Source organism: Thyridium curvatum, assembly GCF_004353045.1.
Source record: "Thyridium curvatum strain D216 chromosome Unknown NODE_53_length_294859_cov_82.703090, whole genome shotgun sequence".
NCBI classification, from domain to species: domain Eukaryota; kingdom Fungi; phylum Ascomycota; class Sordariomycetes; order Thyridiales; family Thyridiaceae; genus Thyridium; species Thyridium curvatum.
In genome coordinates this window covers 137,003-156,726 of record NW_022156808.1, presented here as the reverse complement: position 1 = coordinate 156,726, position 19,724 = coordinate 137,003, and the positions used below count along the sequence as shown (strand labels likewise).

General features: G+C 56.8%; 6 protein-coding genes across 6 annotated transcripts; 4 read left to right on the top strand and 2 right to left on the bottom strand.

Moving 5' to 3' along the window:
* Positions 1-1,745: 1,745 nt before the first annotated feature.
* E0L32_008226 (uncharacterized protein) lies at positions 1,746-3,365 on the top strand (the record flags this gene model as incomplete). Its single annotated transcript, XM_031143057.1, has 2 exons — positions 1,746-2,507; positions 2,604-3,365. The coding sequence occupies 2 exons, from the start codon at positions 1,746-1,748 to the stop codon at positions 3,363-3,365; spliced, it is 1,524 nt and encodes a 507-aa protein (XP_030992548.1).
* A 1,759-nt stretch (positions 3,366-5,124) lies between these two features.
* On the bottom strand, positions 5,125-6,077 carry E0L32_008225 (uncharacterized protein; the record flags this gene model as incomplete). Its single annotated transcript, XM_031143056.1, has 2 exons — positions 5,125-5,544; positions 5,619-6,077. The coding sequence occupies 2 exons, from the start codon at positions 6,075-6,077 to the stop codon at positions 5,125-5,127; spliced, it is 879 nt and encodes a 292-aa protein (XP_030992547.1).
* Positions 6,078-10,257: 4,180 nt separating this feature from the next.
* Positions 10,258-11,047, top strand: E0L32_008224 (uncharacterized protein; the record flags this gene model as incomplete). Its single annotated transcript, XM_031143055.1, has 4 exons — positions 10,258-10,367; positions 10,447-10,652; positions 10,776-10,788; positions 10,831-11,047. 4 exons carry the CDS (start codon positions 10,258-10,260, stop codon positions 11,045-11,047), a joined length of 546 nt encoding a protein of 181 aa, XP_030992546.1.
* Positions 11,048-11,977: 930 nt separating this feature from the next.
* On the bottom strand, positions 11,978-14,281 carry E0L32_008223 (uncharacterized protein; the record flags this gene model as incomplete). The annotated part of the gene is made up of 2 exons (XM_031143054.1): positions 11,978-12,768; positions 12,931-14,281. The coding sequence occupies 2 exons, from the start codon at positions 14,279-14,281 to the stop codon at positions 11,978-11,980; spliced, it is 2,142 nt and encodes a 713-aa protein (XP_030992545.1).
* Positions 14,282-14,900: 619 nt separating this feature from the next.
* On the top strand, positions 14,901-16,574 carry E0L32_008222 (uncharacterized protein; the record flags this gene model as incomplete). The annotated part of the gene is made up of 3 exons (XM_031143052.1): positions 14,901-14,925; positions 14,985-15,838; positions 15,900-16,574. 3 exons carry the CDS (start codon positions 14,901-14,903, stop codon positions 16,572-16,574), a joined length of 1,554 nt encoding a protein of 517 aa, XP_030992544.1.
* Positions 16,575-18,265: 1,691 nt separating this feature from the next.
* Positions 18,266-19,445, top strand: E0L32_008221 (uncharacterized protein; the record flags this gene model as incomplete). The annotated part of the gene is made up of 4 exons (XM_031143051.1): positions 18,266-18,337; positions 18,398-18,536; positions 18,628-18,881; positions 19,014-19,445. The coding sequence occupies 4 exons, from the start codon at positions 18,266-18,268 to the stop codon at positions 19,443-19,445; spliced, it is 897 nt and encodes a 298-aa protein (XP_030992543.1).
* Between the last annotated feature and the right edge of the window lie 279 nt (positions 19,446-19,724).

The window sequence follows — 19,724 nt, the reverse complement described above, 5'->3', positions numbered from 1 at the left end:
TCCATTGCCTCCATTATTAAGCAGCAATCCCACCCACCAGGTCAATTTGATCAGTTTGGCTGTGTCGGCGGTGATGATGTTTCTTTCGATGTTCGATGTTCGATGTTCGATGTTCGGATTTGCTTTTCTTTTTTTGCTTGTGACAGTGACCAACCCGAGTTTGTTGAGGATGCGGAGCGGGCTTGGCCTCCATCGCCTCCAGGGTCTGCCTCAATCCCGGCCGGTGCTGCTGTCTCTTTGTGGTAAAAGTTGGGTCCCTAGTCGTTACCTGCCGGGGACATGGACCCTGGGAAGCCTGAATGCGGCTCTACTGCTTCTCGACATTGCGAGGTACGATAAGTAGAAATTACTACAAGTCTGATAAGCCAGCACTAGTTAGTCTTATTACCTAGGTAGTTATTCATCCCATCCTTATTAAGGAGAAGCCCTTATTTCTTGCAGACTGGTTCAAATCGTGCCATTCTCTAGGTGCTTACAGTACAGTTAGGTACCTAAAGACAAGTACAGTACGTAATCAATGGCTCCCCCGGACCCTGAAAAAAAACCCCCGCTGGCAAATCATGTTTCACAGCAACTTCCGTCTTGGGCTACAGGCCCGGCCAGTCCTTGAACGGCGGTGGCGGCTTCGCTCCGGCGCTCTGGTTGGCTGCCACTTGCCTTTTCCCAACAAAAATTGGTTTGGACGTCCAGTCGCTCCGCCTGGGCGTGCATTCATCCAGTGACAGCAATCCTGTGATTCTCATCTTGGGCGACTTCTGTTCAGCACATGCATGCACTGTCTTTTTTCCCGAGCGTGCCGTACCCGCCGCGGAAGCCAGTTTCCTGGTGATCATGTTTCATCTTGTGCTGTTTCATTGACTGCCTGCCCTGTGTGATTGCCAAGCAGAGATACAAGTGGAAAGTCCGGTCTCTTTATTTCCAACTTGTCTCTCTCTATGCGCGGCCAGACGGACATGATCAGTATCGCCAGCTGAAGCCAAATTCGGCAGCGTCCAACACGAACCCAGCTAGGTAGCTACAGGAGTGCCGAGGATCTCGCGTGTGGTGGGTGGTGGGTGTCTGTCAAGTGGATCTCTACCCTGTTCTACCCTGTTGGTATCAACTTTTTTTTTTTCTCCACGCCCAGCTGCCGAGTTCGAGAAGGGCTCCTCCAACGGCCAGTGATACCTCAAGCACACAAGGGCATTGTCGAGCGTACGAGTAGGAAAGGGATGCAGAAATAATAAGAACACGGAACACCGCTCGACACGCATTCATTCCCCTCGAGAATCCTCTGCTCCGTAGAACCTGGTTCCTCCTCCTCCTGACCCGTGCTTCCGACCCGCCGCACTTATACGGACCGAGTACTTGTACATACAACCATACCTCCTCTATACATAGCTTCCCTTGCCAAATCTCTCTTTCTCACTCCAGTCTCTCAGCCTCCCCTTCATCTACTTAGGCCTTTACCGGGACCCAGACCAGACAGATTTTCCTTTCCTACTTGTTTGGTTTTGTTTCCTAAGTTTTGACGTCTCGGCCGTCTGCATCGTCGGTTTCGCGCGACGAGTCGATCCTCAACAAAAGAGCTCCGCGCCCCACCAGCCTCGGCGTCTGGGCACACGACAGGCGACAAACTTGCTCCAGCTCCCAATCCTCCCCCCCGGGGTCAATTGGCGATATTCTGAACCTGTCAAGCCTCTGTCAGGTCTACCTTCGCTCCTCGACACCCTCACGCCCACGGCTCAGGCCCCCAGCATCTCACAATGGCTTCCGCACAGCCCGTCATGGCAACTCTGCCCTCCTCGTCCTTTTTCAAGTTCCCACCCAATTCGAGCCCGGCTTTCATTCCTCCTCCGCCCCCGGGCTCCATGGCCTTCGCTCCGCCCTTCGAGATTCCCGATCACGTCTATACCGCCCTGCTCGACCCCAGGGTCCCCCTCACCATTGCCACTGTGTATGCCGTGACTGTCAAGGCCCTCAACAGGTACAACAAGTCCACCAACAAGCGGCCGTGGGGCATCAGCAAGACCAAACCCTTCTTCTGGTTTGTCGTCCTCCACAACGTCTTCCTGGCCGTCTACTCGGCATGGACCTTCTGGGGCATGCTCGGCGCTCTGCGCCGCACCATTGTGAGCCCCATGGGCCCGACCGGGCTGGCCGGCACCGTCGACAGCTTCTGCAAGCTCAGCGGCGCGCCGGGACTCGGCAACTCTGCCTACTTTGACGAGGAGACGAACCAGTGGCAGAGCTTCGCCGCCGGTGCCGTCCCCGGCATGGAGCCCAGCCGCACCCAGCCCGGCCGCATGTGGAACGAGGGCCTGGCCTTCTACGGCTGGATCTTCTACCTGAGCAAGTTCTACGAGGTCCTCGACACCTTCATCATCCTGGCCAAGGGCAAGTTCAGCTCGACCCTGCAGACCTACCACCACGCCGGCGCCATGCTGTGCATGTGGGCCGGCATGCGCTACATGAGCTCCCCGATCTGGATGTTCTGCTTCGTCAACTCGGGCATCCACGCCATGATGGTACGTCTTTTTTGTCCCTCTTCTTCGTGGCGGGAGAGCAGCTTGGGCTTTTCCCCGGTCGACACCCAGAGATGGATAACTAACCTCGATCATTAGTACACCTACTACACGATCACGGCCTTCAACATCAAGGTTCCCATGCTCATCAAGCGCTCCCTGACCACCCTGCAGATCACCCAGTTCCTCGTCGGCGCCTCCTACGCCATGGCCCACTCCTTCGTCTCCTACACCGTTCCGGTCGCCGTCAAGGTCGCCCAGAACACCACGGCCGGCGCCTCCGCCGCCGCCGCCGAGGAGCCCGCGCTCATTGATAACATCAAGAACCTGATCCTCGGCGCCGCCTCCAAGGTCGCCCAGCCCATCGCCCCCTCGGCGGCCTCGCAGCAGGCCGCCGCCGGAACCGCCGCGGAGCACACGACGTACGCGCAAAAGGTGGTGCCCTGCATCACGACGTCGAGCCAGACCTTTGCCATCTGGCTCAACGTGCTGTACCTGGCGCCCCTGACGTACCTGTTTGTGAGCTTCTTCATCGCCTCGTACATTCGCCGGAGCACGGCCGAGAGCGCGCGCGCGAGCAAGAAGAGCCGGGCCCTGTCGGCCGCCGACGGCAAGGGCGGCGCCGACGCCGCGACGGCGGCCGTGCTGCGCCGCCTCAGCAACGTCGTGCTCGCCGAGAAGGCGGGCTGGGATGCGGCCCGCGGCCTGGAGAAGGAGGTCTACGGCGAGAGCAATGGCGACGGCAGCGCGGTCGTCTTTGAGGAGGAGGAGGATGGCGACGAGGCTGCGCCGGCCAAGTTGGCTGTGCCGGCCAAGGGGGCTAACGGCAAGGCCAAGTCTGGCAAGAAGGGCAAGAGGTGAGAAGGGTGAGTTGCAGTGTGTGCGCGTTGGTTTGGGAAGACTTGTGGAGGATGGGTGAGGAAGTTGGTTCGAGGATGATGAGGTGTGGGCGACTGACTGCCACGCCCTTTCCAATCAATACTCATTCAGCGAGCAAAGTTGAATTTGTATTTTCTTTTTTTTTGGTCTTTGATGGGCAGAACAACAGAATGGCGAGCGAGCCATAGAATAGAGAGAGGACTTTTAGAGAAGAAGAACAGAGAGAGGGAGAGGGAGAGGTATAGAAAGGTCTGGGAGAGGTTTTGCGTGAGTGGCAACCCAAAAAATGGAGGTCTACGGGGAGATATAGACATTGGGCATTATGAGCTTGCGACATCTGCGGCTCGGAGCATCAAAAAGGGGGGGAGTGGCAAAGGGGGCCCCCGGGGGGTTTTGTGTGGTATATATACATGTGAACTGGCGTTACTGTTGATATTAGCGGAAATTTCCAAATCTTTGTTTTCTGCAGCAGAGGCTGTTTGGTGAAGCGTCTTGTCCTCTATGTGTGTATGTGAGATGAGATGGTGCATACTTGCTTGGTGACGGGGTGTTGTGTGTTCTGTATCCATCCATGATTGTGAATTGCTTCCTCTGGTGTTGTATGAGATGGTCAAGGTAGAGAGGGTTCTCGCCAGACTTCATCAAAGGATCACACACACTGGTCTCATGGCATGGGAACTCGACTCGGGATCGCGGTTGTTCAATCTTCTTCTTCTTCATTAACTTCATGGTATCTGTCTAGTGTTTGAAAAAAAAAAAAAAGGCTTCCCAACGAGACGACCAAACCACCTCATTCATGCATGCATGCGCGCGCCGAGGGTATGTATCAAAATTAGAAAGAAAAAAAACAAGACACCGCTTGCTTGCAAGATCTCCCGGCCTTGACTCTTCTCTCTCTCTCTATATATATATATACCTATACCCTGACTGGAGGAAAACCATGTCCAATGCCCGACGCGAAAATGCGGCAAGAAATCGAGAGAGGTGGGTAACAAAAAAAGACTCCAGTTCGGGGGAAGGTATATCAAAAGGCTTTGCGCAAACGCAAACGTAGACACACAAGATGTCTTTTCCCTGGAGCACAAATAAGGATGGGAAAAAACAAAACCCCTGCCCAGATCTAATGGAGAAAATCGAGGACCTAAACGCCGATGCTGTGCAAGGACATCCCAAAATCAGGACCTTGTCCGAAAGAGATCAAAAACGCAAAAATCAAAAGAGAAACTCTGTGCTCTAGGCCAAAGTCTAGGTCGTGTCCATCAAAGTCATGCTTGCTGGCAAGAGCGATCATGGGTAGTAATCACGCCCGTTCTATAGTCGTTCACTGATCATGTCAGGTGAGGGTGGTGGTCGTAGTAGTGAGGTAGGTGTGGATAGTTGTGTAGACGAGAGAGACCAGCCGTGGATATTTCATAGCTAGATCTTTGGGTATCAGCGACGGGTTGTCTGGCCGGAGCGCTGTTGGGCTGATGGGTGGCGGTGTAGAAGTGATGTGTGTCCTTGTGTGTCCCGAGACGGTTTGCTGGGTATATATGGCGGAGAAACGCAGCCAGGGAGGTTAAGCGGCGTGCTTTTGCTGCTGATGCTTCGAGATAACAAAGCCCGAGGTGAAGGCCTCCGGCTCTTTCCGCCTCCCCAGGTCGTATAGGCGCCTCCTTGGGACCCCGACGTCGTCCTCGGTGAAGGGGAAGAGCATCTCCGGGGGCGGCGGGGTGGGGCAGAGGAGATAGTCGTCGTTCACCTAGAACGTGCTCCAGTTCCAGTCCCGCGGGACGCTCATGGCGACCTCGGCGGGCGCCTTGGGCGGGTTCAGGCCGCCGCTCTTGCAGGCGCCGGCGGCGACGGGGCTGGCGGGCGCCGTCGCGCTCGTGTGCTGGGGCAGAGGCGTGGCGGGTCCCTGCGAGTCCACCGAGGAGGAGGTGGAGGAGGACTGGCTGTTGGCGCGGCTGCGCCAGGACTTGAACTCCTTGTAGCAGTGGGAGCACGAGCGAGAGGGAGAGCCGCGGGGGTTGTAGTTGGCGCTCTCGTCGAGGGGGACCTCAAAGGCCGAGTGCATGTCGCAGAAGATGTTGCCGCAGCGGCGGCAGTGGTGCCGCCGGTTGAAGTAGGTAAAGTGTCGCTTGCAGGTGGGCTCGTCGCAGATGGTGGAATCGGCGTCGGGCTGTGGTCCATCACGATCAGCTTGCGCTCAGATCACCAGTGAGGGTTTCGAGCGAATGAGTAGTGACAACATACCTTCCAGTGATCTCTGGACGGGAGACCGTTGACCTCGGGAAACTGGTCCAGATTCCAGCTGCCGTCGATGCACTTGCCGCTGTCGCCGGTAGACCGCCTGCTCAGACGGCTAATGCCGATCGCAGCGAGGCCGGGCAGGCTGATAAAGCTGCCGCTCGAGCGCGGCGGCTGCTCATCGTCGGCGGCTCCCTCCTCGGCCTTTGGCCTGGGATAGGGCGCTTTGCATGAGTGCTGCGTCGGGCGCAAGACGGCGGGGATGTAGGAAGGAGGCAGCTGGCGGGCGCATCGCGGCTTGGGGGAGGTCGGGGAAGAGCCGGTCGAGGTGCTCATCGTGCTGAGAGGCGAGACCTGGGGGCTGCTCCGGTAGCTGGGGTTGTAGTGAGAGGACTGGAAAGGCGGCAGCTGGTTGTGCTGTGGCTGGTGGAAGTTGCTGTGCGGTGGGCCAGGTGCCTTTGGCATTATGAACTGCGTTGCCATAATATTATGTTCAATAGAGCTATCGAGAAATGTTGTTGGCGGCGAGAGAGAGAGAGAGAGAGAGAGAGAGGGCGGTCGGCGGGCAATGCGATCGCGGGCCGGGGTTTGATTCGAAGTCGAGTCGCGCGACCAAAAGAAAGGACCACAAAGACTCGGTGAAGATGGTAGAGTATTAAAAGCCAGAAACCTAGCGACGAGCCTGTGATGTCGTCCTTCTACCCAAAGACTCTTTCGAGGAGCGACCTCTTGTGGTGTGGAAGTGAGAAGCGGGCGAGAGGTGCCGGGGCGGCGCAGTGGTCAAGTAATGCGAATGTTGCGTCGGGAGGAGCAGCGAGGTAGCGTCGCTCTAGGGTGTGTTATGGAGGGCCGGCAATTGGCGGGTTCTGCGCAGTCGGTGTACAGCGTTGACTTTTCGGGGAAGGGCTAGCAATGCACAATGCAGCAACCTCGCAAGATCAACACCCTTTTTCCCTTTAAGCTTGGAGAGACCGGGGAGCCATTTGGGATTAGGAGAGAAGTTAATAAGAGGTAGGTGTGTGTACGGGAGTATGTGTCGAAACTCTGAAAATGGGCGCGCGTCTGTATTCACCGCCGGTGGCTTGGAGGAGAGATAAGGCGACTGACTGGCTGAGTGATCGGACCAGACTGGTGAGCAGTGATTATACAAGTAGGTATGTATGATATGGGCACGAGATAAGGCATGTAAGGCGAGGGAAGGGGTCCTAGTTATTTCATTCCTTGAAAAGCGGACCGCACAATGCAAAGCAGGGGCTGCCTCTACTTGTAGGTAGGTACGGAGTATGTATCCTCGGGTGTGAGGGAGAGGATCTCGACGAACACCCAGAGGCTGGGTTTCCCTCTATTATCGAAGCCTCTGTCTGGTCGTCGAATTGTCAAATACAGCCGATCTTACTCGCGGGCCTCGGGGAGGGAGGGAGTGGCACCCACCCCCCCCATGGAGACAAGCACCCGTTGAGCCAGAACTCGCAGTCCGTCCTCAGTCCTTGTCGCCGCCTGGAAGTGATGGGCGGTGGGTATCCTGTCTTGCCTGTCCAGTGTCCACCCATGTCCGTCTCTGTTTAGGGGATCTCTAGCGTCGCATACCATCCCGGCCGCCGGCGCAAACGTGGATTCGCTCGTCCTGGCTCGTGTCTCCCGTCCCACATGGTGGAGCAATGGCATGGTTCACTTGTGCAGTAGTCCTGGGCGATGGCTTGCATGGACTGGGTTTGCAGTGGCCGACCTGGGCCATTTGGGCGAATCTCGATGGGACCCGGGATGGATCCCACGGTTCTTGGGCGTGTGAGAGACGAGAGACATGGATGGACCCTCGTCGTCTGCTCAATTGCCCAAACAAGGGAAGGACCGCCCATCAGTCTCTCGCTTGCCCGCGAAAAAGGCACTGATCTCGAGCTCATAGCTCATCGACGACGTCAGGCCTTGATCGGTGCGGCTGGTATCACCAGATTTCAATGCCAGAGCAAGCAGCAGACAAGGGCCTGATTTTGATACCGGTATCTCCTCCCCGCGGGGTGATGCCGTTGGCGTCATAGTCCTGACGATCGTGTGGTCTAACTTTATGACAGTCTGGCCATCAGAAACTCTATGTATGCGAGGATGGAGGAGAACGGAGAAGTTCATTCCTCAGGAGATTCACACCCTTCCCTGCCGTCTTTGGTTGTTTGTAAAACGGCTGGCTGGTCCTGCTACTCCGTCCGGTACACCTACTCCGTACAATTTACAATGCAACTCCACGCCGTTGCCGTCACCTCCGCAGTCGGAATGCATCCCTGCCCACAGCGTGCGTGCGACACTGAGACACATCTTGGGGTACCTAGACTCCTAGCATGCATCATGCCCTCTCGAGAAACTCTCTCTCATCAACAGTCTCGAGGCTTGATCGCAGAAAGAAGGCATGTACCTCGTCCAAGGATTGATAGACATGTCGAGAGACCCTAAGAGTTTTAGCGACGGGGAGCAAGCCTCTCGACTCGCGCGTCCCGTTCGTCCTGAGTCGAGAGAGTCGAGAGAGTCCGAGATGGCCTAGACATGGCCCAGAGATGCAGTGACGCCGGTCGCAATTTAGACTCGCACCTGAGAATCCCCACCATTGCCGTCAAAAAACCACCCACCAGTGCCACCCAAACAGCCATTCACCATCGCTACCACCACACCACCAATGCATCGCTCATCTCTCAATCTCTCAATCTCTCCCAATACGACCCCATCGCCCGTCGCCGTCGTCCAAATTGCCACTGCCACCTCCGTCAGCCGCGCCAGACCTGCTAGGGTTACCTCAGTGGCTGCCGCATTGAGACATGCCGGTTGGTGCTACCGAGATACCCTTCCAGAACAGAAGGATAACTCGGGTACTCTGTAACTTTGATTCAGCTGCTACTTGCCTCAAGTCGGTATCTTCTGCTGGCGACAACCTACGTCCTAGTTAGGTGTCCTGGTGCATGAACAGAAAAGCTCCGCCGCCTCGGCATTCTCCTCTTATCTTTGGTCGTCTGCTCATTGGCTCCAACGTGCTGGGCCAGCGGTCCCACCGCCTCTTGCGGGATCGGATACCCACAGCGTCAAGGGGGAGGCCGTAAGGAGGAGGGTGGGCGAGGCGGGCGAGGCGGCCTGTCGCATGCTTCGTCCTCCCCAGGCCGCCCCTCGAGCTGGCTGTCGCAAAACTGGAAATACTGGGGAATACATGCCTGTCCATCTCGTTCTCACGTGTCGTTCTGCGCCCGCCGAGTCTCCCGCACCTTGTGCTTCAGCGCTTTCTTGAATGCTCACACGATGCCACCAAACGAGCAGGATCAATCGCGCATGAGCAAAAGCAAAGCAAAGCGTGGGCCTTGGTACAGCATTGGGCTGGAGAGAGCAGGGAATGCTCTCTCTCTCACCGCTTCGACCTGCCATGAGGGGAAAAGAAAGGCTCCTCCTCACGATGCCTGCATCCTGCCCAGTGTGTGCCACGCCTCCTCCAACGCGGGAATATTGCCCAGCTCCTCCGCCTGGACGAGACAATCCCTGCGCGCCATCCCTGCACCTGCATATTCAACGGGTCTGCTTCATCTCAGTTTACAACACCTCATAGGCCAGCTCTGGACATCTTATCGTCGCCGCGTGATTGGTCTGTTGATCCCTCCCGAATTCTGGAATGTCTCGAACTAACGGGGACTGGGCGCCGGGACTAAAGATCGAACTATGAAGTCAAGCTCCCATCGGCTAGGCCGCAGTCCAATGGCCACGGAGATCTCTTGTCCTGTTGCATCACCGTCACAGCAGATCTGAAAGAATGGCGGGCAGGTTGACGTAGGTAGCCAGGAAGCCTCGCGGCGGTGACAGCCTCTCCTGAAACAGCCCTCGCTTGTGTCATGCACGTCACTACCGAGTGTATCGACGATGCGTCGTGTTGTTTAATTTCTCGATCGTGGTTCAACCAGTACCGACTAGGCAGTGTTGGTTGTTCTATTGTTGGCGGCTCCATGCCGACCGTTTGCCGACATTACCGACCTGCCACGCATCCGGGCTGAGGACACACGCTTCCCGGAGCTGAAAGACCGTTTTTCGAGACCGCCAGACAGACACTTTACCCAACGATTTGGACCCTGGTTTCCACTCATATGCAGGATAGGGGCCGTGGCCCGCAGCAGCCGACCCTCCCTCCGCAGGGTCTCGCGTCGTATATTTATCAATGCGGGCAGCCTCCCGATGTTTCTCATGGGGGACAGTGGCCATGATCCGTTGTCGGGGCACTCTCAAACCCCGAAACAGGTCGGTGCAGGTGACCAAATGCAGACATTGTTCACTGATTTTGAAGGCTGCTCGGGCACAGAGAGCTTTAGCCACGGTCTGGCACAGGTGACCATCCATCTGTAGATCGGGATTTCGATGTACGGGTTCACAGCATATCGGTGGGACACGATATGGTCTCCGAGTCGGCCAAGAGCAGGATACGCCGGGTCAGAGCCCTCATAGCTTTTGCATGTTGAAGGATCAGAGAGCGGCGGGGGTTGGGCGCCGTCCTGTTGACCAGGAGAGTCTATAAAAGAAGCTAAATTCCCCCCTCGATGGGAGAGAAAGAGGCGAACCAGACAGGACACCAAGACCTATTCAGAACAACCGAAGCCAACATCTTCAACACTGTTTTACTACACTTATCATCATGAAGTTCACCACTGCTCTCGTCACCCTCGCCGCTGGCGCCTCTGCCATGCCCTGGGCCTCTCACTTTGGCACTGGCAAGCACCACCGCAACACCAAGGACGACGTGACGTACGTTTACATTCGCGTCCAGAGAGCCTGCTACTGGAAGGATTGTACAAGCTGACGATGACTGTGTGTGCCTTTGAAGCGTCCACATCAAGGTCGACCAGAGCCCCGTCCGCTCGAGCAAGCTTCACGCTTCCAACTTTGAGATCTGCTGGCTGGTCTGCTGGCCCGAGGCGCCCACTTGCCCCGATGGTTGGGTACGTGATACCGCAAAGAACGCTCCCATATCTTCTTTGCCACAAGCTGACTTTGCCGGCCTTGGCGAACAAACAGTACTCGAACAACATGGTGAGTGTACCGTTGCGTAGAACACAATTAGCATGTCTCGTAAACTCTTCATGTAAGAAGAAGCAAGCAGGCAAAAACCGGCGGCAACGCAGGCAGTTGGACAACGGTTCCTAACTAAACCAGAGCACGGTCCAGCGTGCGTTATCCCCTACTAAAACCTGCTAGTCAGTACTTGTAGATCAACGGACGCAGAGGACCCTGAATCTTTACAGAGTGGAGGACACCAACAAGCCCGCTCGTTCGCTCTAACCTTCGTTCGTCGGGTCGGCGGCGAAGAGGTTCGTCGGGAGGGCTTACTGAGAGCAGCAAAGCAGCAGCCCAGAAGTGCGACCAGGGCCGCCCGAGATGGGTCCCCATTAGCTAATAGATTGCCTCGCGCCGCCGCACTAGACTAGGCCCCGGGACTTGGCGAGAAGAGCAAACCAGTTCTGGTAAACTAATCACTCTCTTCTGTGCCATCAAGGAGGCTAGGACACTCGGCCAGCCGCAACCTGATGAAAGAGAGAAAACAGAGCAGAGCTCGTGTTGACCGGGCCAAAAGCAGCAAGTGATGCTAGCCCAAGTTGGGGGGGGGGCATATGGTCGGCAAAAGACCGAGACGTGCCTTGTTCCTGTTCCTGGACCTGACTACTTGCAGATGTTTGCCCCCACGATGATCCCTCTTAACTAGGTGGGAGGGATCCCGCGCGGACAGAAAGGCTTGAGCCGCGAGCAGCCTAATTTCTCACCTCTGTTTGGCTACGCAAGGACGTGCTTGTAACTACTTGTATCTGTTCCTTTGCCTCTCCGTCGGTGGGCAAAGCCTCCCAGTGTCGCCGATGGCAAGCCGGGGGCGTTGCCACTCCTTCCAGAAGCCTCGGCCTCGGTGGATGGAAGCATGCTAGCTCTGCTGCTGCCGCGCGGAGAAATGTCGGGGAGGCCGCTACTACATACGACCATCACTCTCGAGTCGCGGCCACCAGACTACCAAGTACGGATGCGTATGCATGTGTGATGTTGGCGAAACTGGTCGCGTGCCCCATACTTGGTCAGAATAAGCAAACTTGATTTCATTTGCCCTGAGAATGGCCGGGTCCTTATTGCTAGATGTCATTCGCACGGATGCAAGACGGTGGTGGCTTGCCGCCGGGCCGTAAAGGGGCCCTGAGACTAATAAGGGGTCTCGAAAATCAGGGTCCTATGAGGGCTAGACCATACCAGCTCCCGTAGACTATCGTCACTATTTTGACTATCCCTCACCCAACATGGCATTTCTCGTACAAGGTAGATTCCCATGGCCCGGCGCGACGCAGACTACACTCGCCCGAGCAAGCCCCTCAAGCTCTCTAAACCCCGGACTGGTCCTGCACGCCCTCCACCCACCGGCCGCTCTTGCCCCCGTCCTTGAACACGACCCTGAGCCCCTCGACCCGCATCCCCTTGTCGACCGCCTTGCACATGTCGTAGACCGTCAGCGCCGCGGCGCCGGCCGCCGTCAGCGCCTCCATCTCGACGCCCGTCTTGCCGTCGCACTCGACCGTCGCCCGCACCTCGACGGCGGCGGCGGCGACGACGACGTCGAGCTCGACCGAGACGTGCGAGATGGCGACGGGGTGGCACAGCGGGATGAGGTCGGGCGTGCGCTTGGCGGCCATGATGCCCGCCACGCGCGCGACGCCCAGCACGTCGCCCTTGCGCACCTGGTTCGCGCGTATCAGCGCCGGCGCCGGCGACCCGGCCGAGAAGCGCACGGTGCAGGCGGCCGTGGCGGTGCGGGACGTCGGCGCCTTGGACGAGATGGAGACCATGTGCGCGGAGCCCGAGGCCGAGACGTGCGTCAGCTTGGGCGGCGCGGGGGCGGGCGCTGTATGAGGAGGAGGAGGAGGAGGAGTCATCTGTGATTCTTTCGTCTTGCTGTCGTTGTCCTTGCGAAGCGCGCGCCCGCTCATGGATGAGAACAGACGCGCGGGCTGTGGTGGTGCATGATGTGTAAAGGGGCCAGAAGCGGGGGTGAATGCTGGCTGTCGCCAGGGCGTGGTAGTGATAGTCGTAGGCGTGCGAGTGAATGTGGCCCCGGCCTGTCCGACGGGCCTCCAGATGACGGAGGGTGGTGTCATCCCTCGCGGACGGATCGAGTCTGTGTTTCCTCCTTAGTTCATATCGCGTATGAACTCGGCTATGAGATCACCAGGGAGGATTCCGGGGTAGCTACCCTGACTGACGGGGTAACGGGGCATCATCGGAGGATGATGAGATATATTTGTGCGGCGCGCAAAAGGGGGTGGAATCTTCTACCCACCTATCAGAATCATCGGCCTGTTCTTCATGTGCTCCAGCTCGCCGATCCCAGCATGTTTTGCTTTCTTCCTCTTGACCGCCGCACCGATGACCTCCAGGAGTTCCTTGGAGTTGGGAGCCAGTGTGAGTGGCACATCGATGTTTGACAAGTCCTGCCGCCGGGCCAGCGCGAGCTGCTTCAAGGTCGCGAGTGCCTCCTCGTCGATAGGTTCGCCGTTGTTGACCTTGCGAAGAATGTCTCGTAACGAGACTTCGGCATTCCCGAACAGGCATACCTTGAGGTTGCCGTCGCTCGTGATCCTCAGCCTGTTGCATGTCCCGCAGAAGTTGTGTGTCATGCTTGTGATAAACCCTAGCCGTCCTGCGAATCCGGGGATGTGCCAAGTTTTGCTCGTGTCGTTCTTGTGATCGCGCACCTTCTCCAGCGTCGGGTATCTTTCCCTGATATGCTCGAGCATCTCTTCATAGCTGAACATTTTGCCCTTGCTCCACTTGTTGCCATCAAAGGGCATGTACTCGATAAACCGGATCTCGATGTCTTTCTCACGCGTCATCTCCACAAACGGCAGGATTTCTCTGTCATTGACGCCGCGCATGACCACGCAGTTGATCTTGAGTCGGATACCGGCACCCGCCCGGTTCAGCTCCAAGATGCGGGCTATACTACGCTGCACCGCGTCGAAGCCCTTCCGTCTGGTCATGATCTGGAATTGCCACGGATCTAGAGTGTCTAGACTCAGGTTGACTCCTGTCAACCCGGCCTCCACCATGCTCTCGAGCTTACGGTGCAGTGACAGCCCGTTCGTCGTAAGGCAGAGCTCGCGGAGACCATGACGGCGCAGGTCTCCGATTTGCTGCATGAGAGGCACGATATCTCGGCGTACCGTAGGCTCGCCTCCTGTCAGCCGGATCTTCGTCACTCCCTGTGACACAAAGACCGATGAGAGCAAGACGATCTCTGGCGTAGTCAGGAGTTCTCGTGGAGGGCTGAGGGGCACTCCCTCTTCCGGCATGCAGTACACACAGCGCAGGTTGCATCTCTCTGTGACTGATATGCGCAGGTAGTCGTGCTGTCGATTGAAAGTGTCGGTGAGGAAATCAGAGAAAGGCCGGGCATCGCGAAGCTTTTCGCGCCGGGACACCGTCGGCGCCGAGTCCGGGTCAAGCACGGGCCTGTCAGTCTCATTCTCTCCTATAGGACATGAAGCAACTGCAGGTTTACGCAGCACTGTGCTGGCACTGATGGTTCTGACGTGCCCAAATTTGCAAGATCGCCGAGGCCTGAAAGCGCCGGATATCAGAGGTTGAACAGCTCTCGGCGCGAGGAGCACCGAGTCAAGGGCAGCTCTCATCCTTGACAGAGACGAGGTGACGACCTCAATGACATCTGGGGTTCGACAGGTCTTAGAAAAGAGCCATGAGAGGTTCTGTCTCTTATAGAGCAAGATGATGTGAAGTCAGAAAGGCTCCCCGAGGACAAAGTGGCAAGTCGTTTAGGTCCGGTGATAGGCGGCGGTCGTGAAGCACCACTACAAGTAAGCGGCCGAGGACGGAGTGGAGTTTGGTTGGTCGATTTGAACGAGTGACGACTTCCGCGGAGGTCAGCACCACTAAAAACGCTCTAAGCAGTAACTAGAACGACCACTGTAACTTGAACTCGCCAGTGTCCTGCCACTGTCCCCACGCTAGGCCGAAAACAGGAATCACAAAGTAAACACTACGCCTGCCCGATTGCAACGCAGAATGAATTGCACAAGAAACCCCGAACTCGGAATGAGGGAGCGCGCTGTGTGACGATAACTTCGACAACATCCTCGCTCTAGCAGTCGGGGCGACAAGTTCTTCGCACTGGTGTGGCAAGCTCGAGAAGGACCTGTTCTCCTTTCTTCGTACAAACACTGCAAGTCGCAGCACAGGATTCACGATCCGGCCAAGTCCTTCCCCCCCCCCCCCCCCCGGGATCTGTTCACAATGCGCTTCTCTCCACCAACAAAGTGTGAGCATGCTCCATTACTCTCAAGAAACACACGAAAATCGCTGATGTTCCTCTCACAGCTTCTCCGCACTGCCTTCCTAGTCCCGATGGGACTCTGGTGGCTACTCTCTTCCCAGGCGTGGTCAACGTCCGCCAAGTAGAGTCGTTGCAAATCATCAATGTCATCAAGCTGCCGCAGGACATGACTGGACCCATTCTCGGCTTCCGATGGTCCCCCACGTCCCAGCGCATTCTGGTTGCCGTCGAGGACCAGATCCATGTCTTCTCTGCCCTCCAGGACAACCCCTTCCACGCAGACATCCGGAATCCCACCCCTCCAGGTGCGAGGCCCGCTTTTGTAGACTTTGATCCAAGCGGAAGCCGAGTCTTCATCTGTTCATCCTTTGGGCTCAAGTTCTCCGTCTTTGACCTTCAGACACTGAAGGCATCCGAGATCAGCAACCCCAAATTCTTCAGTGGGGCTACTGCCTCCAGAGGCTTCTCAGTCCGGCGCGGGACACGTCATTTGGCACTCCTGACCCGGTCTGCGGGTAAGGACATGGTCAGCATCCACTCTTCATCTACACTCGATGTCCTGAGATCCTGGTCCCCGGATACTATTGACGCTCAAGGGCTTGTGTGGAGCCCGGATGGCCAATGGCTCGTCGTCTGGGAGTCTGCAGGCCAGGGCCACAAGGTGTTGTTCTATACGCCCGACGGGCATGTGTTCAGGACTTGGATGGGGCCACAGGGGCCGGATGCAGAAGATCGCAGGCTTGGTGCGGGCGTCAAGGCAGTGCAGTTCTCTCCCGATGCGAAGCTGCTCGCTGCGGGTGACAGCACTTGGTGCATATGCATCATCAATATGGAATCCGTAAGCGAGGGCATGAGACTACAGCACCCGGCTATCGTGGAACCTAGAGACACCCTTCAGGTGAGGAGATGGACGCCCCCTTGATCCAGAAGCCGGCGTTGCTGACCAGAGACTAATGTAGGTCTGGCAAGAACAAGGCACGTCCACTATGACTGGCCATTCAGTATTCGAATTTGTCAAGGCTACACAGGCACTCGCGCCTCCTGGACGAGCGCCTGGTGAGAAATCCGAGTCGAAAACTGGGATTTCTCGGATTGTCTTCGACAGCACCTCAGCCCTGGTTGCTACCAAGCTTGAGGACTTCCCGACAACCATCTGGATATGGGACGTTCAGTCTTCCGAACTCAGATCAGTACTAATGTTTCATGCACCGATCGTCGACTTTTCGTGGCATCCAAAGGTTAGGGAAACACTTCTAGTGCAGTGTGACGGAGAACAAAATGGGCACATGTCGTTTGTCTGGGATCCTCTGTCGGAGGGCCCAAGATCCATCAGCTTCCGTCACCATCGCTCGGAAGCGAGCCGTCCCAGCAAGGTTCGCAGCTCGTGGCTGAATGTTGAAACAACAGACTGCCCCACCGTGTTCTTCACCGACGGAATCGAGTACATGTTTGCCTGCATGGCAGACTCCGACCAAGACATGCCCCCGTGGCAGGTGCCATCGAACGCCGACTGGCCCAGTGCTGAGCGCAGAGCCGAATCACCATTGGAGCTGGTCCCCGCAGGCGAAATTGATGCAGACGAGAGCGAGGACGACGAATTGGACGATACGTTCCACTTCAAACGAGAGGTGTGATCGCTGTGGCTTGGGGGATGGGCATGCAGTGATTTCCCTGCAGCCATCCAGGATGGTGGGATGCAGCTCAGGATTGACGGTGCTAATAAGGTCTGCACAAGAGTCTCCGCGCTTTGCTGACCTCGACGGGGAATTGGGACAGCATCCCCGGCCAACAGCCGTGACACAACCGCACGCGCTCATGCAAGCCCTGCCAATTTTGGGCTTGGGCTAAACCGGGAACGGCCTCGCAGGCACACCTGGAGCCAACGAGAAATTACGCCGCCGCCGCCGCCAGCCTTCTCCTCTCGCAATCCTTGCCTGGAACAGGTCCTCCGGCATTGCATAATTTGGGGGCTGCAGGGTTCGAACTGAGGCTGGCGAACCAACCCGGAACCGAGCCGCTCGCCGGTTTCAATTGCTGGGCGGCACCGATGTCAATCACAACCAGACCCGCAGCGGCTACAGCCGGCCTGTCCACAGACATCAGGAAAATCACTTTGTGGTGGCTGTTGATTCACCAGAGTGCCAGAGTCTATCATGACGAAAGGCGATCTCTACTCGGCGAGAGGAAGCACTCCAAGCGAATCGAAGCTGAGCTTCAGAGCCTTGCAGTCGAGGGGAACATTCGGCAGATACACCGTCGATCCAGCTGCCACTGTGATAATATGCCGCCATCACGGTCTGTGCAACCAAGCAAGTGCAAATTGGTCAGACAGTAGCCGCATATTTCACAAGCAGCCCAGACTCGCTCACACGACTCGCTCGTGGAAGCTGGTCCCCTTTGCATGCTCCACAGACGTACCCAGATAAAGCCGCAGGAGTGATGAACTGTTACGATTACGGACCAGCAACCCGGCACCCGGAACCCTTCAGCATAGCTTGACTCGGTCACCTCCAAATGCCGTCTGCATCTGGATTCACCAATTAGGGTTGGATGGTAGCTCGAGAACACTGGGCTTGAGTAAATAATACATATACGCCAATACCGTCTGCTATTCAGACTCTGCCACTCCTCATGGCACGGGGCGAACCGCCTCCCCTGCATATTGACATCGGCCTGCACCCTCGTCAATCGCACGCCGCGGCGGTTTGCTCCCTGCCATACCACCCAGTGAGAAGCTGCTATGTAACCCCCCATTCTTTGTGCACATCGTGATGGGAAGCCTCCGCTCTTGGGCTAAGGTGGTCACTGGCCAGTAACATATCTCGACTAGGAGCTGAATGTCAGGATGTCGATAGGCAACAGGAGGAGGGAGACGCAGATCCGAGACGCCCTAAATGTCTAACGACGTGGCAGGCTGCCTGGCTATTGTTTGCTTGCTGCTGAGTATTGTGTGTGTGTTGAAAACAGGAAACCGGTTTTCTCTTAAGACGCGCTTCTGGCGAGTCGCTATGGGCTGTCTTTTCTCAATATTTAAGTCCAGGATGGGAACGACGATTGTCTTTTCATTCTCTTGTTGATATCTGAGACCTGACAGTCTTGTCCGCGCGGCATAGTTCTCTATCTAATAGCCTCCTTCTGCTTGATCTTACTGCGAGCTTTCTTTTCAATTACAGCAACTCAAGCACAGCTGTCTACAGAGTTTGCCAATAGTCCCTTTGGCGAGGCTTTCCACATAGCTCAATCGCCATATTCAGAGTGCCAACAAGCAACCGAGATCTCGTAGAAATCACGACTCAACAGCAGAAGAAGGCTGCATCTTGAAGCCATGTCGTTTACCTACACCGTAGTAGTTCCTCCGGGGAAGGATACGGACGTGTACTATATCCCGGTAGCCAATGTATGTTGAGGGCTATGCAATCGTTTTTTCACGGAAGCCATACTGACAGCTCGCTTCCAGCTTGGCTTTCGCGCATCGCGGCAACGCCTGAAGGACTTTGTCACGCCTGTGGCCGACGTGGATCACGTCGAGATATTCCGGAGGAGTACTAGCGGTTGGATCAGGGTGACCGGATTTGAGAACTTTTGCGCAGCTTTTCGTATGTCTTTTCTTGGGTTCAGCAATTCCAGCCACATACTTGAGACAAACTACTGACTTGTGTGCCATTTTTTTTTGGTTTTGCCCTTCAGAACGCCTCGACGGTGGCATCTTCCTGGGGCGAGCCATCATCGCCTGCAACCGCAATGCCGAGAATGCCATCGCGATCCGCGGCGTGTGTAGGGCGGGAGAGGAGTCCGCTATCGCAGCGGCCTATCCGCCCCCAGCCGCGGCCGGGCCCGCCAGCTACGGCGCCGACATGGCCACTCCGTCGTCGTACGGCCTGCAGGAGTATGCCGACGCGTATGGTTCCACGGCCTCGGCCTCGGGCCCTCCAGACCATGCCGTAAGTTGCACTCGTCACACTTGGGGTTCCATCGGGAGGTTTCACACACACATACACACACATACACACACACACCAATGTATAAGTGAAGAATATAGAGAGCTGACATGAAAGAAATAAAAAAAAACGCAGTATGCCAGCTCGGGCGACGCCTACTCCGCGGCCACGGATCCGGGCGGTGCTGATTCTTCTCCCTCGGGCGCCTACCCGCACGACCAGGCGGCCGAGCACTACGAGCCGTACCCGCAGATGCCGGCCTCCTCCGGCATGAACCCCCGCGCCCCGGAGTACGTGAGCGGCGAGGCATACGTCGGCTCCTGCCCCGCCCCCTGGGCTGGAGAGCCGTCTCAGGGTCCACGTGGCGGTGGTGGCGGCGACGGCGGCGGCAGCCAGTCGAAGAGCAGGGGCAAGGGCCAGGGCAAGGACAAGGGCGACCGGCACCACAAGGACCGGGGCCGGGTGTGGGACCATGACCGGGACCACGGCCGGGGCGGCGGCGGCTGCGGGGCTGGCCCTGCCTCGCCGGTGATTGTGGATGGCAGCTCCAGGCGACGTCAGCGCTGAGAGTTTCGGAAGGATCTTTGTTTTCGGATCTTTATTTTCCTCTTTCCTTGATCCTTTCTCTTGGCTTATGGTGCCGTCAAAAGTCTAGTGGTGATCTACTTTCTTATTATCTGACTTTCCACTGCTTGTTCCCATCCCCAGTTTGCTCTCGTGAGATTGGCGGTTTTCAACTCTGCTTGTGAGGAGGCGGAGATGATAGCAACTACTTTGATTGGTAATACACTGGCCAGCCTTTAGTGATATCTGGTTTTCCAAAAAGTGCAATACAGTCTATGCAAA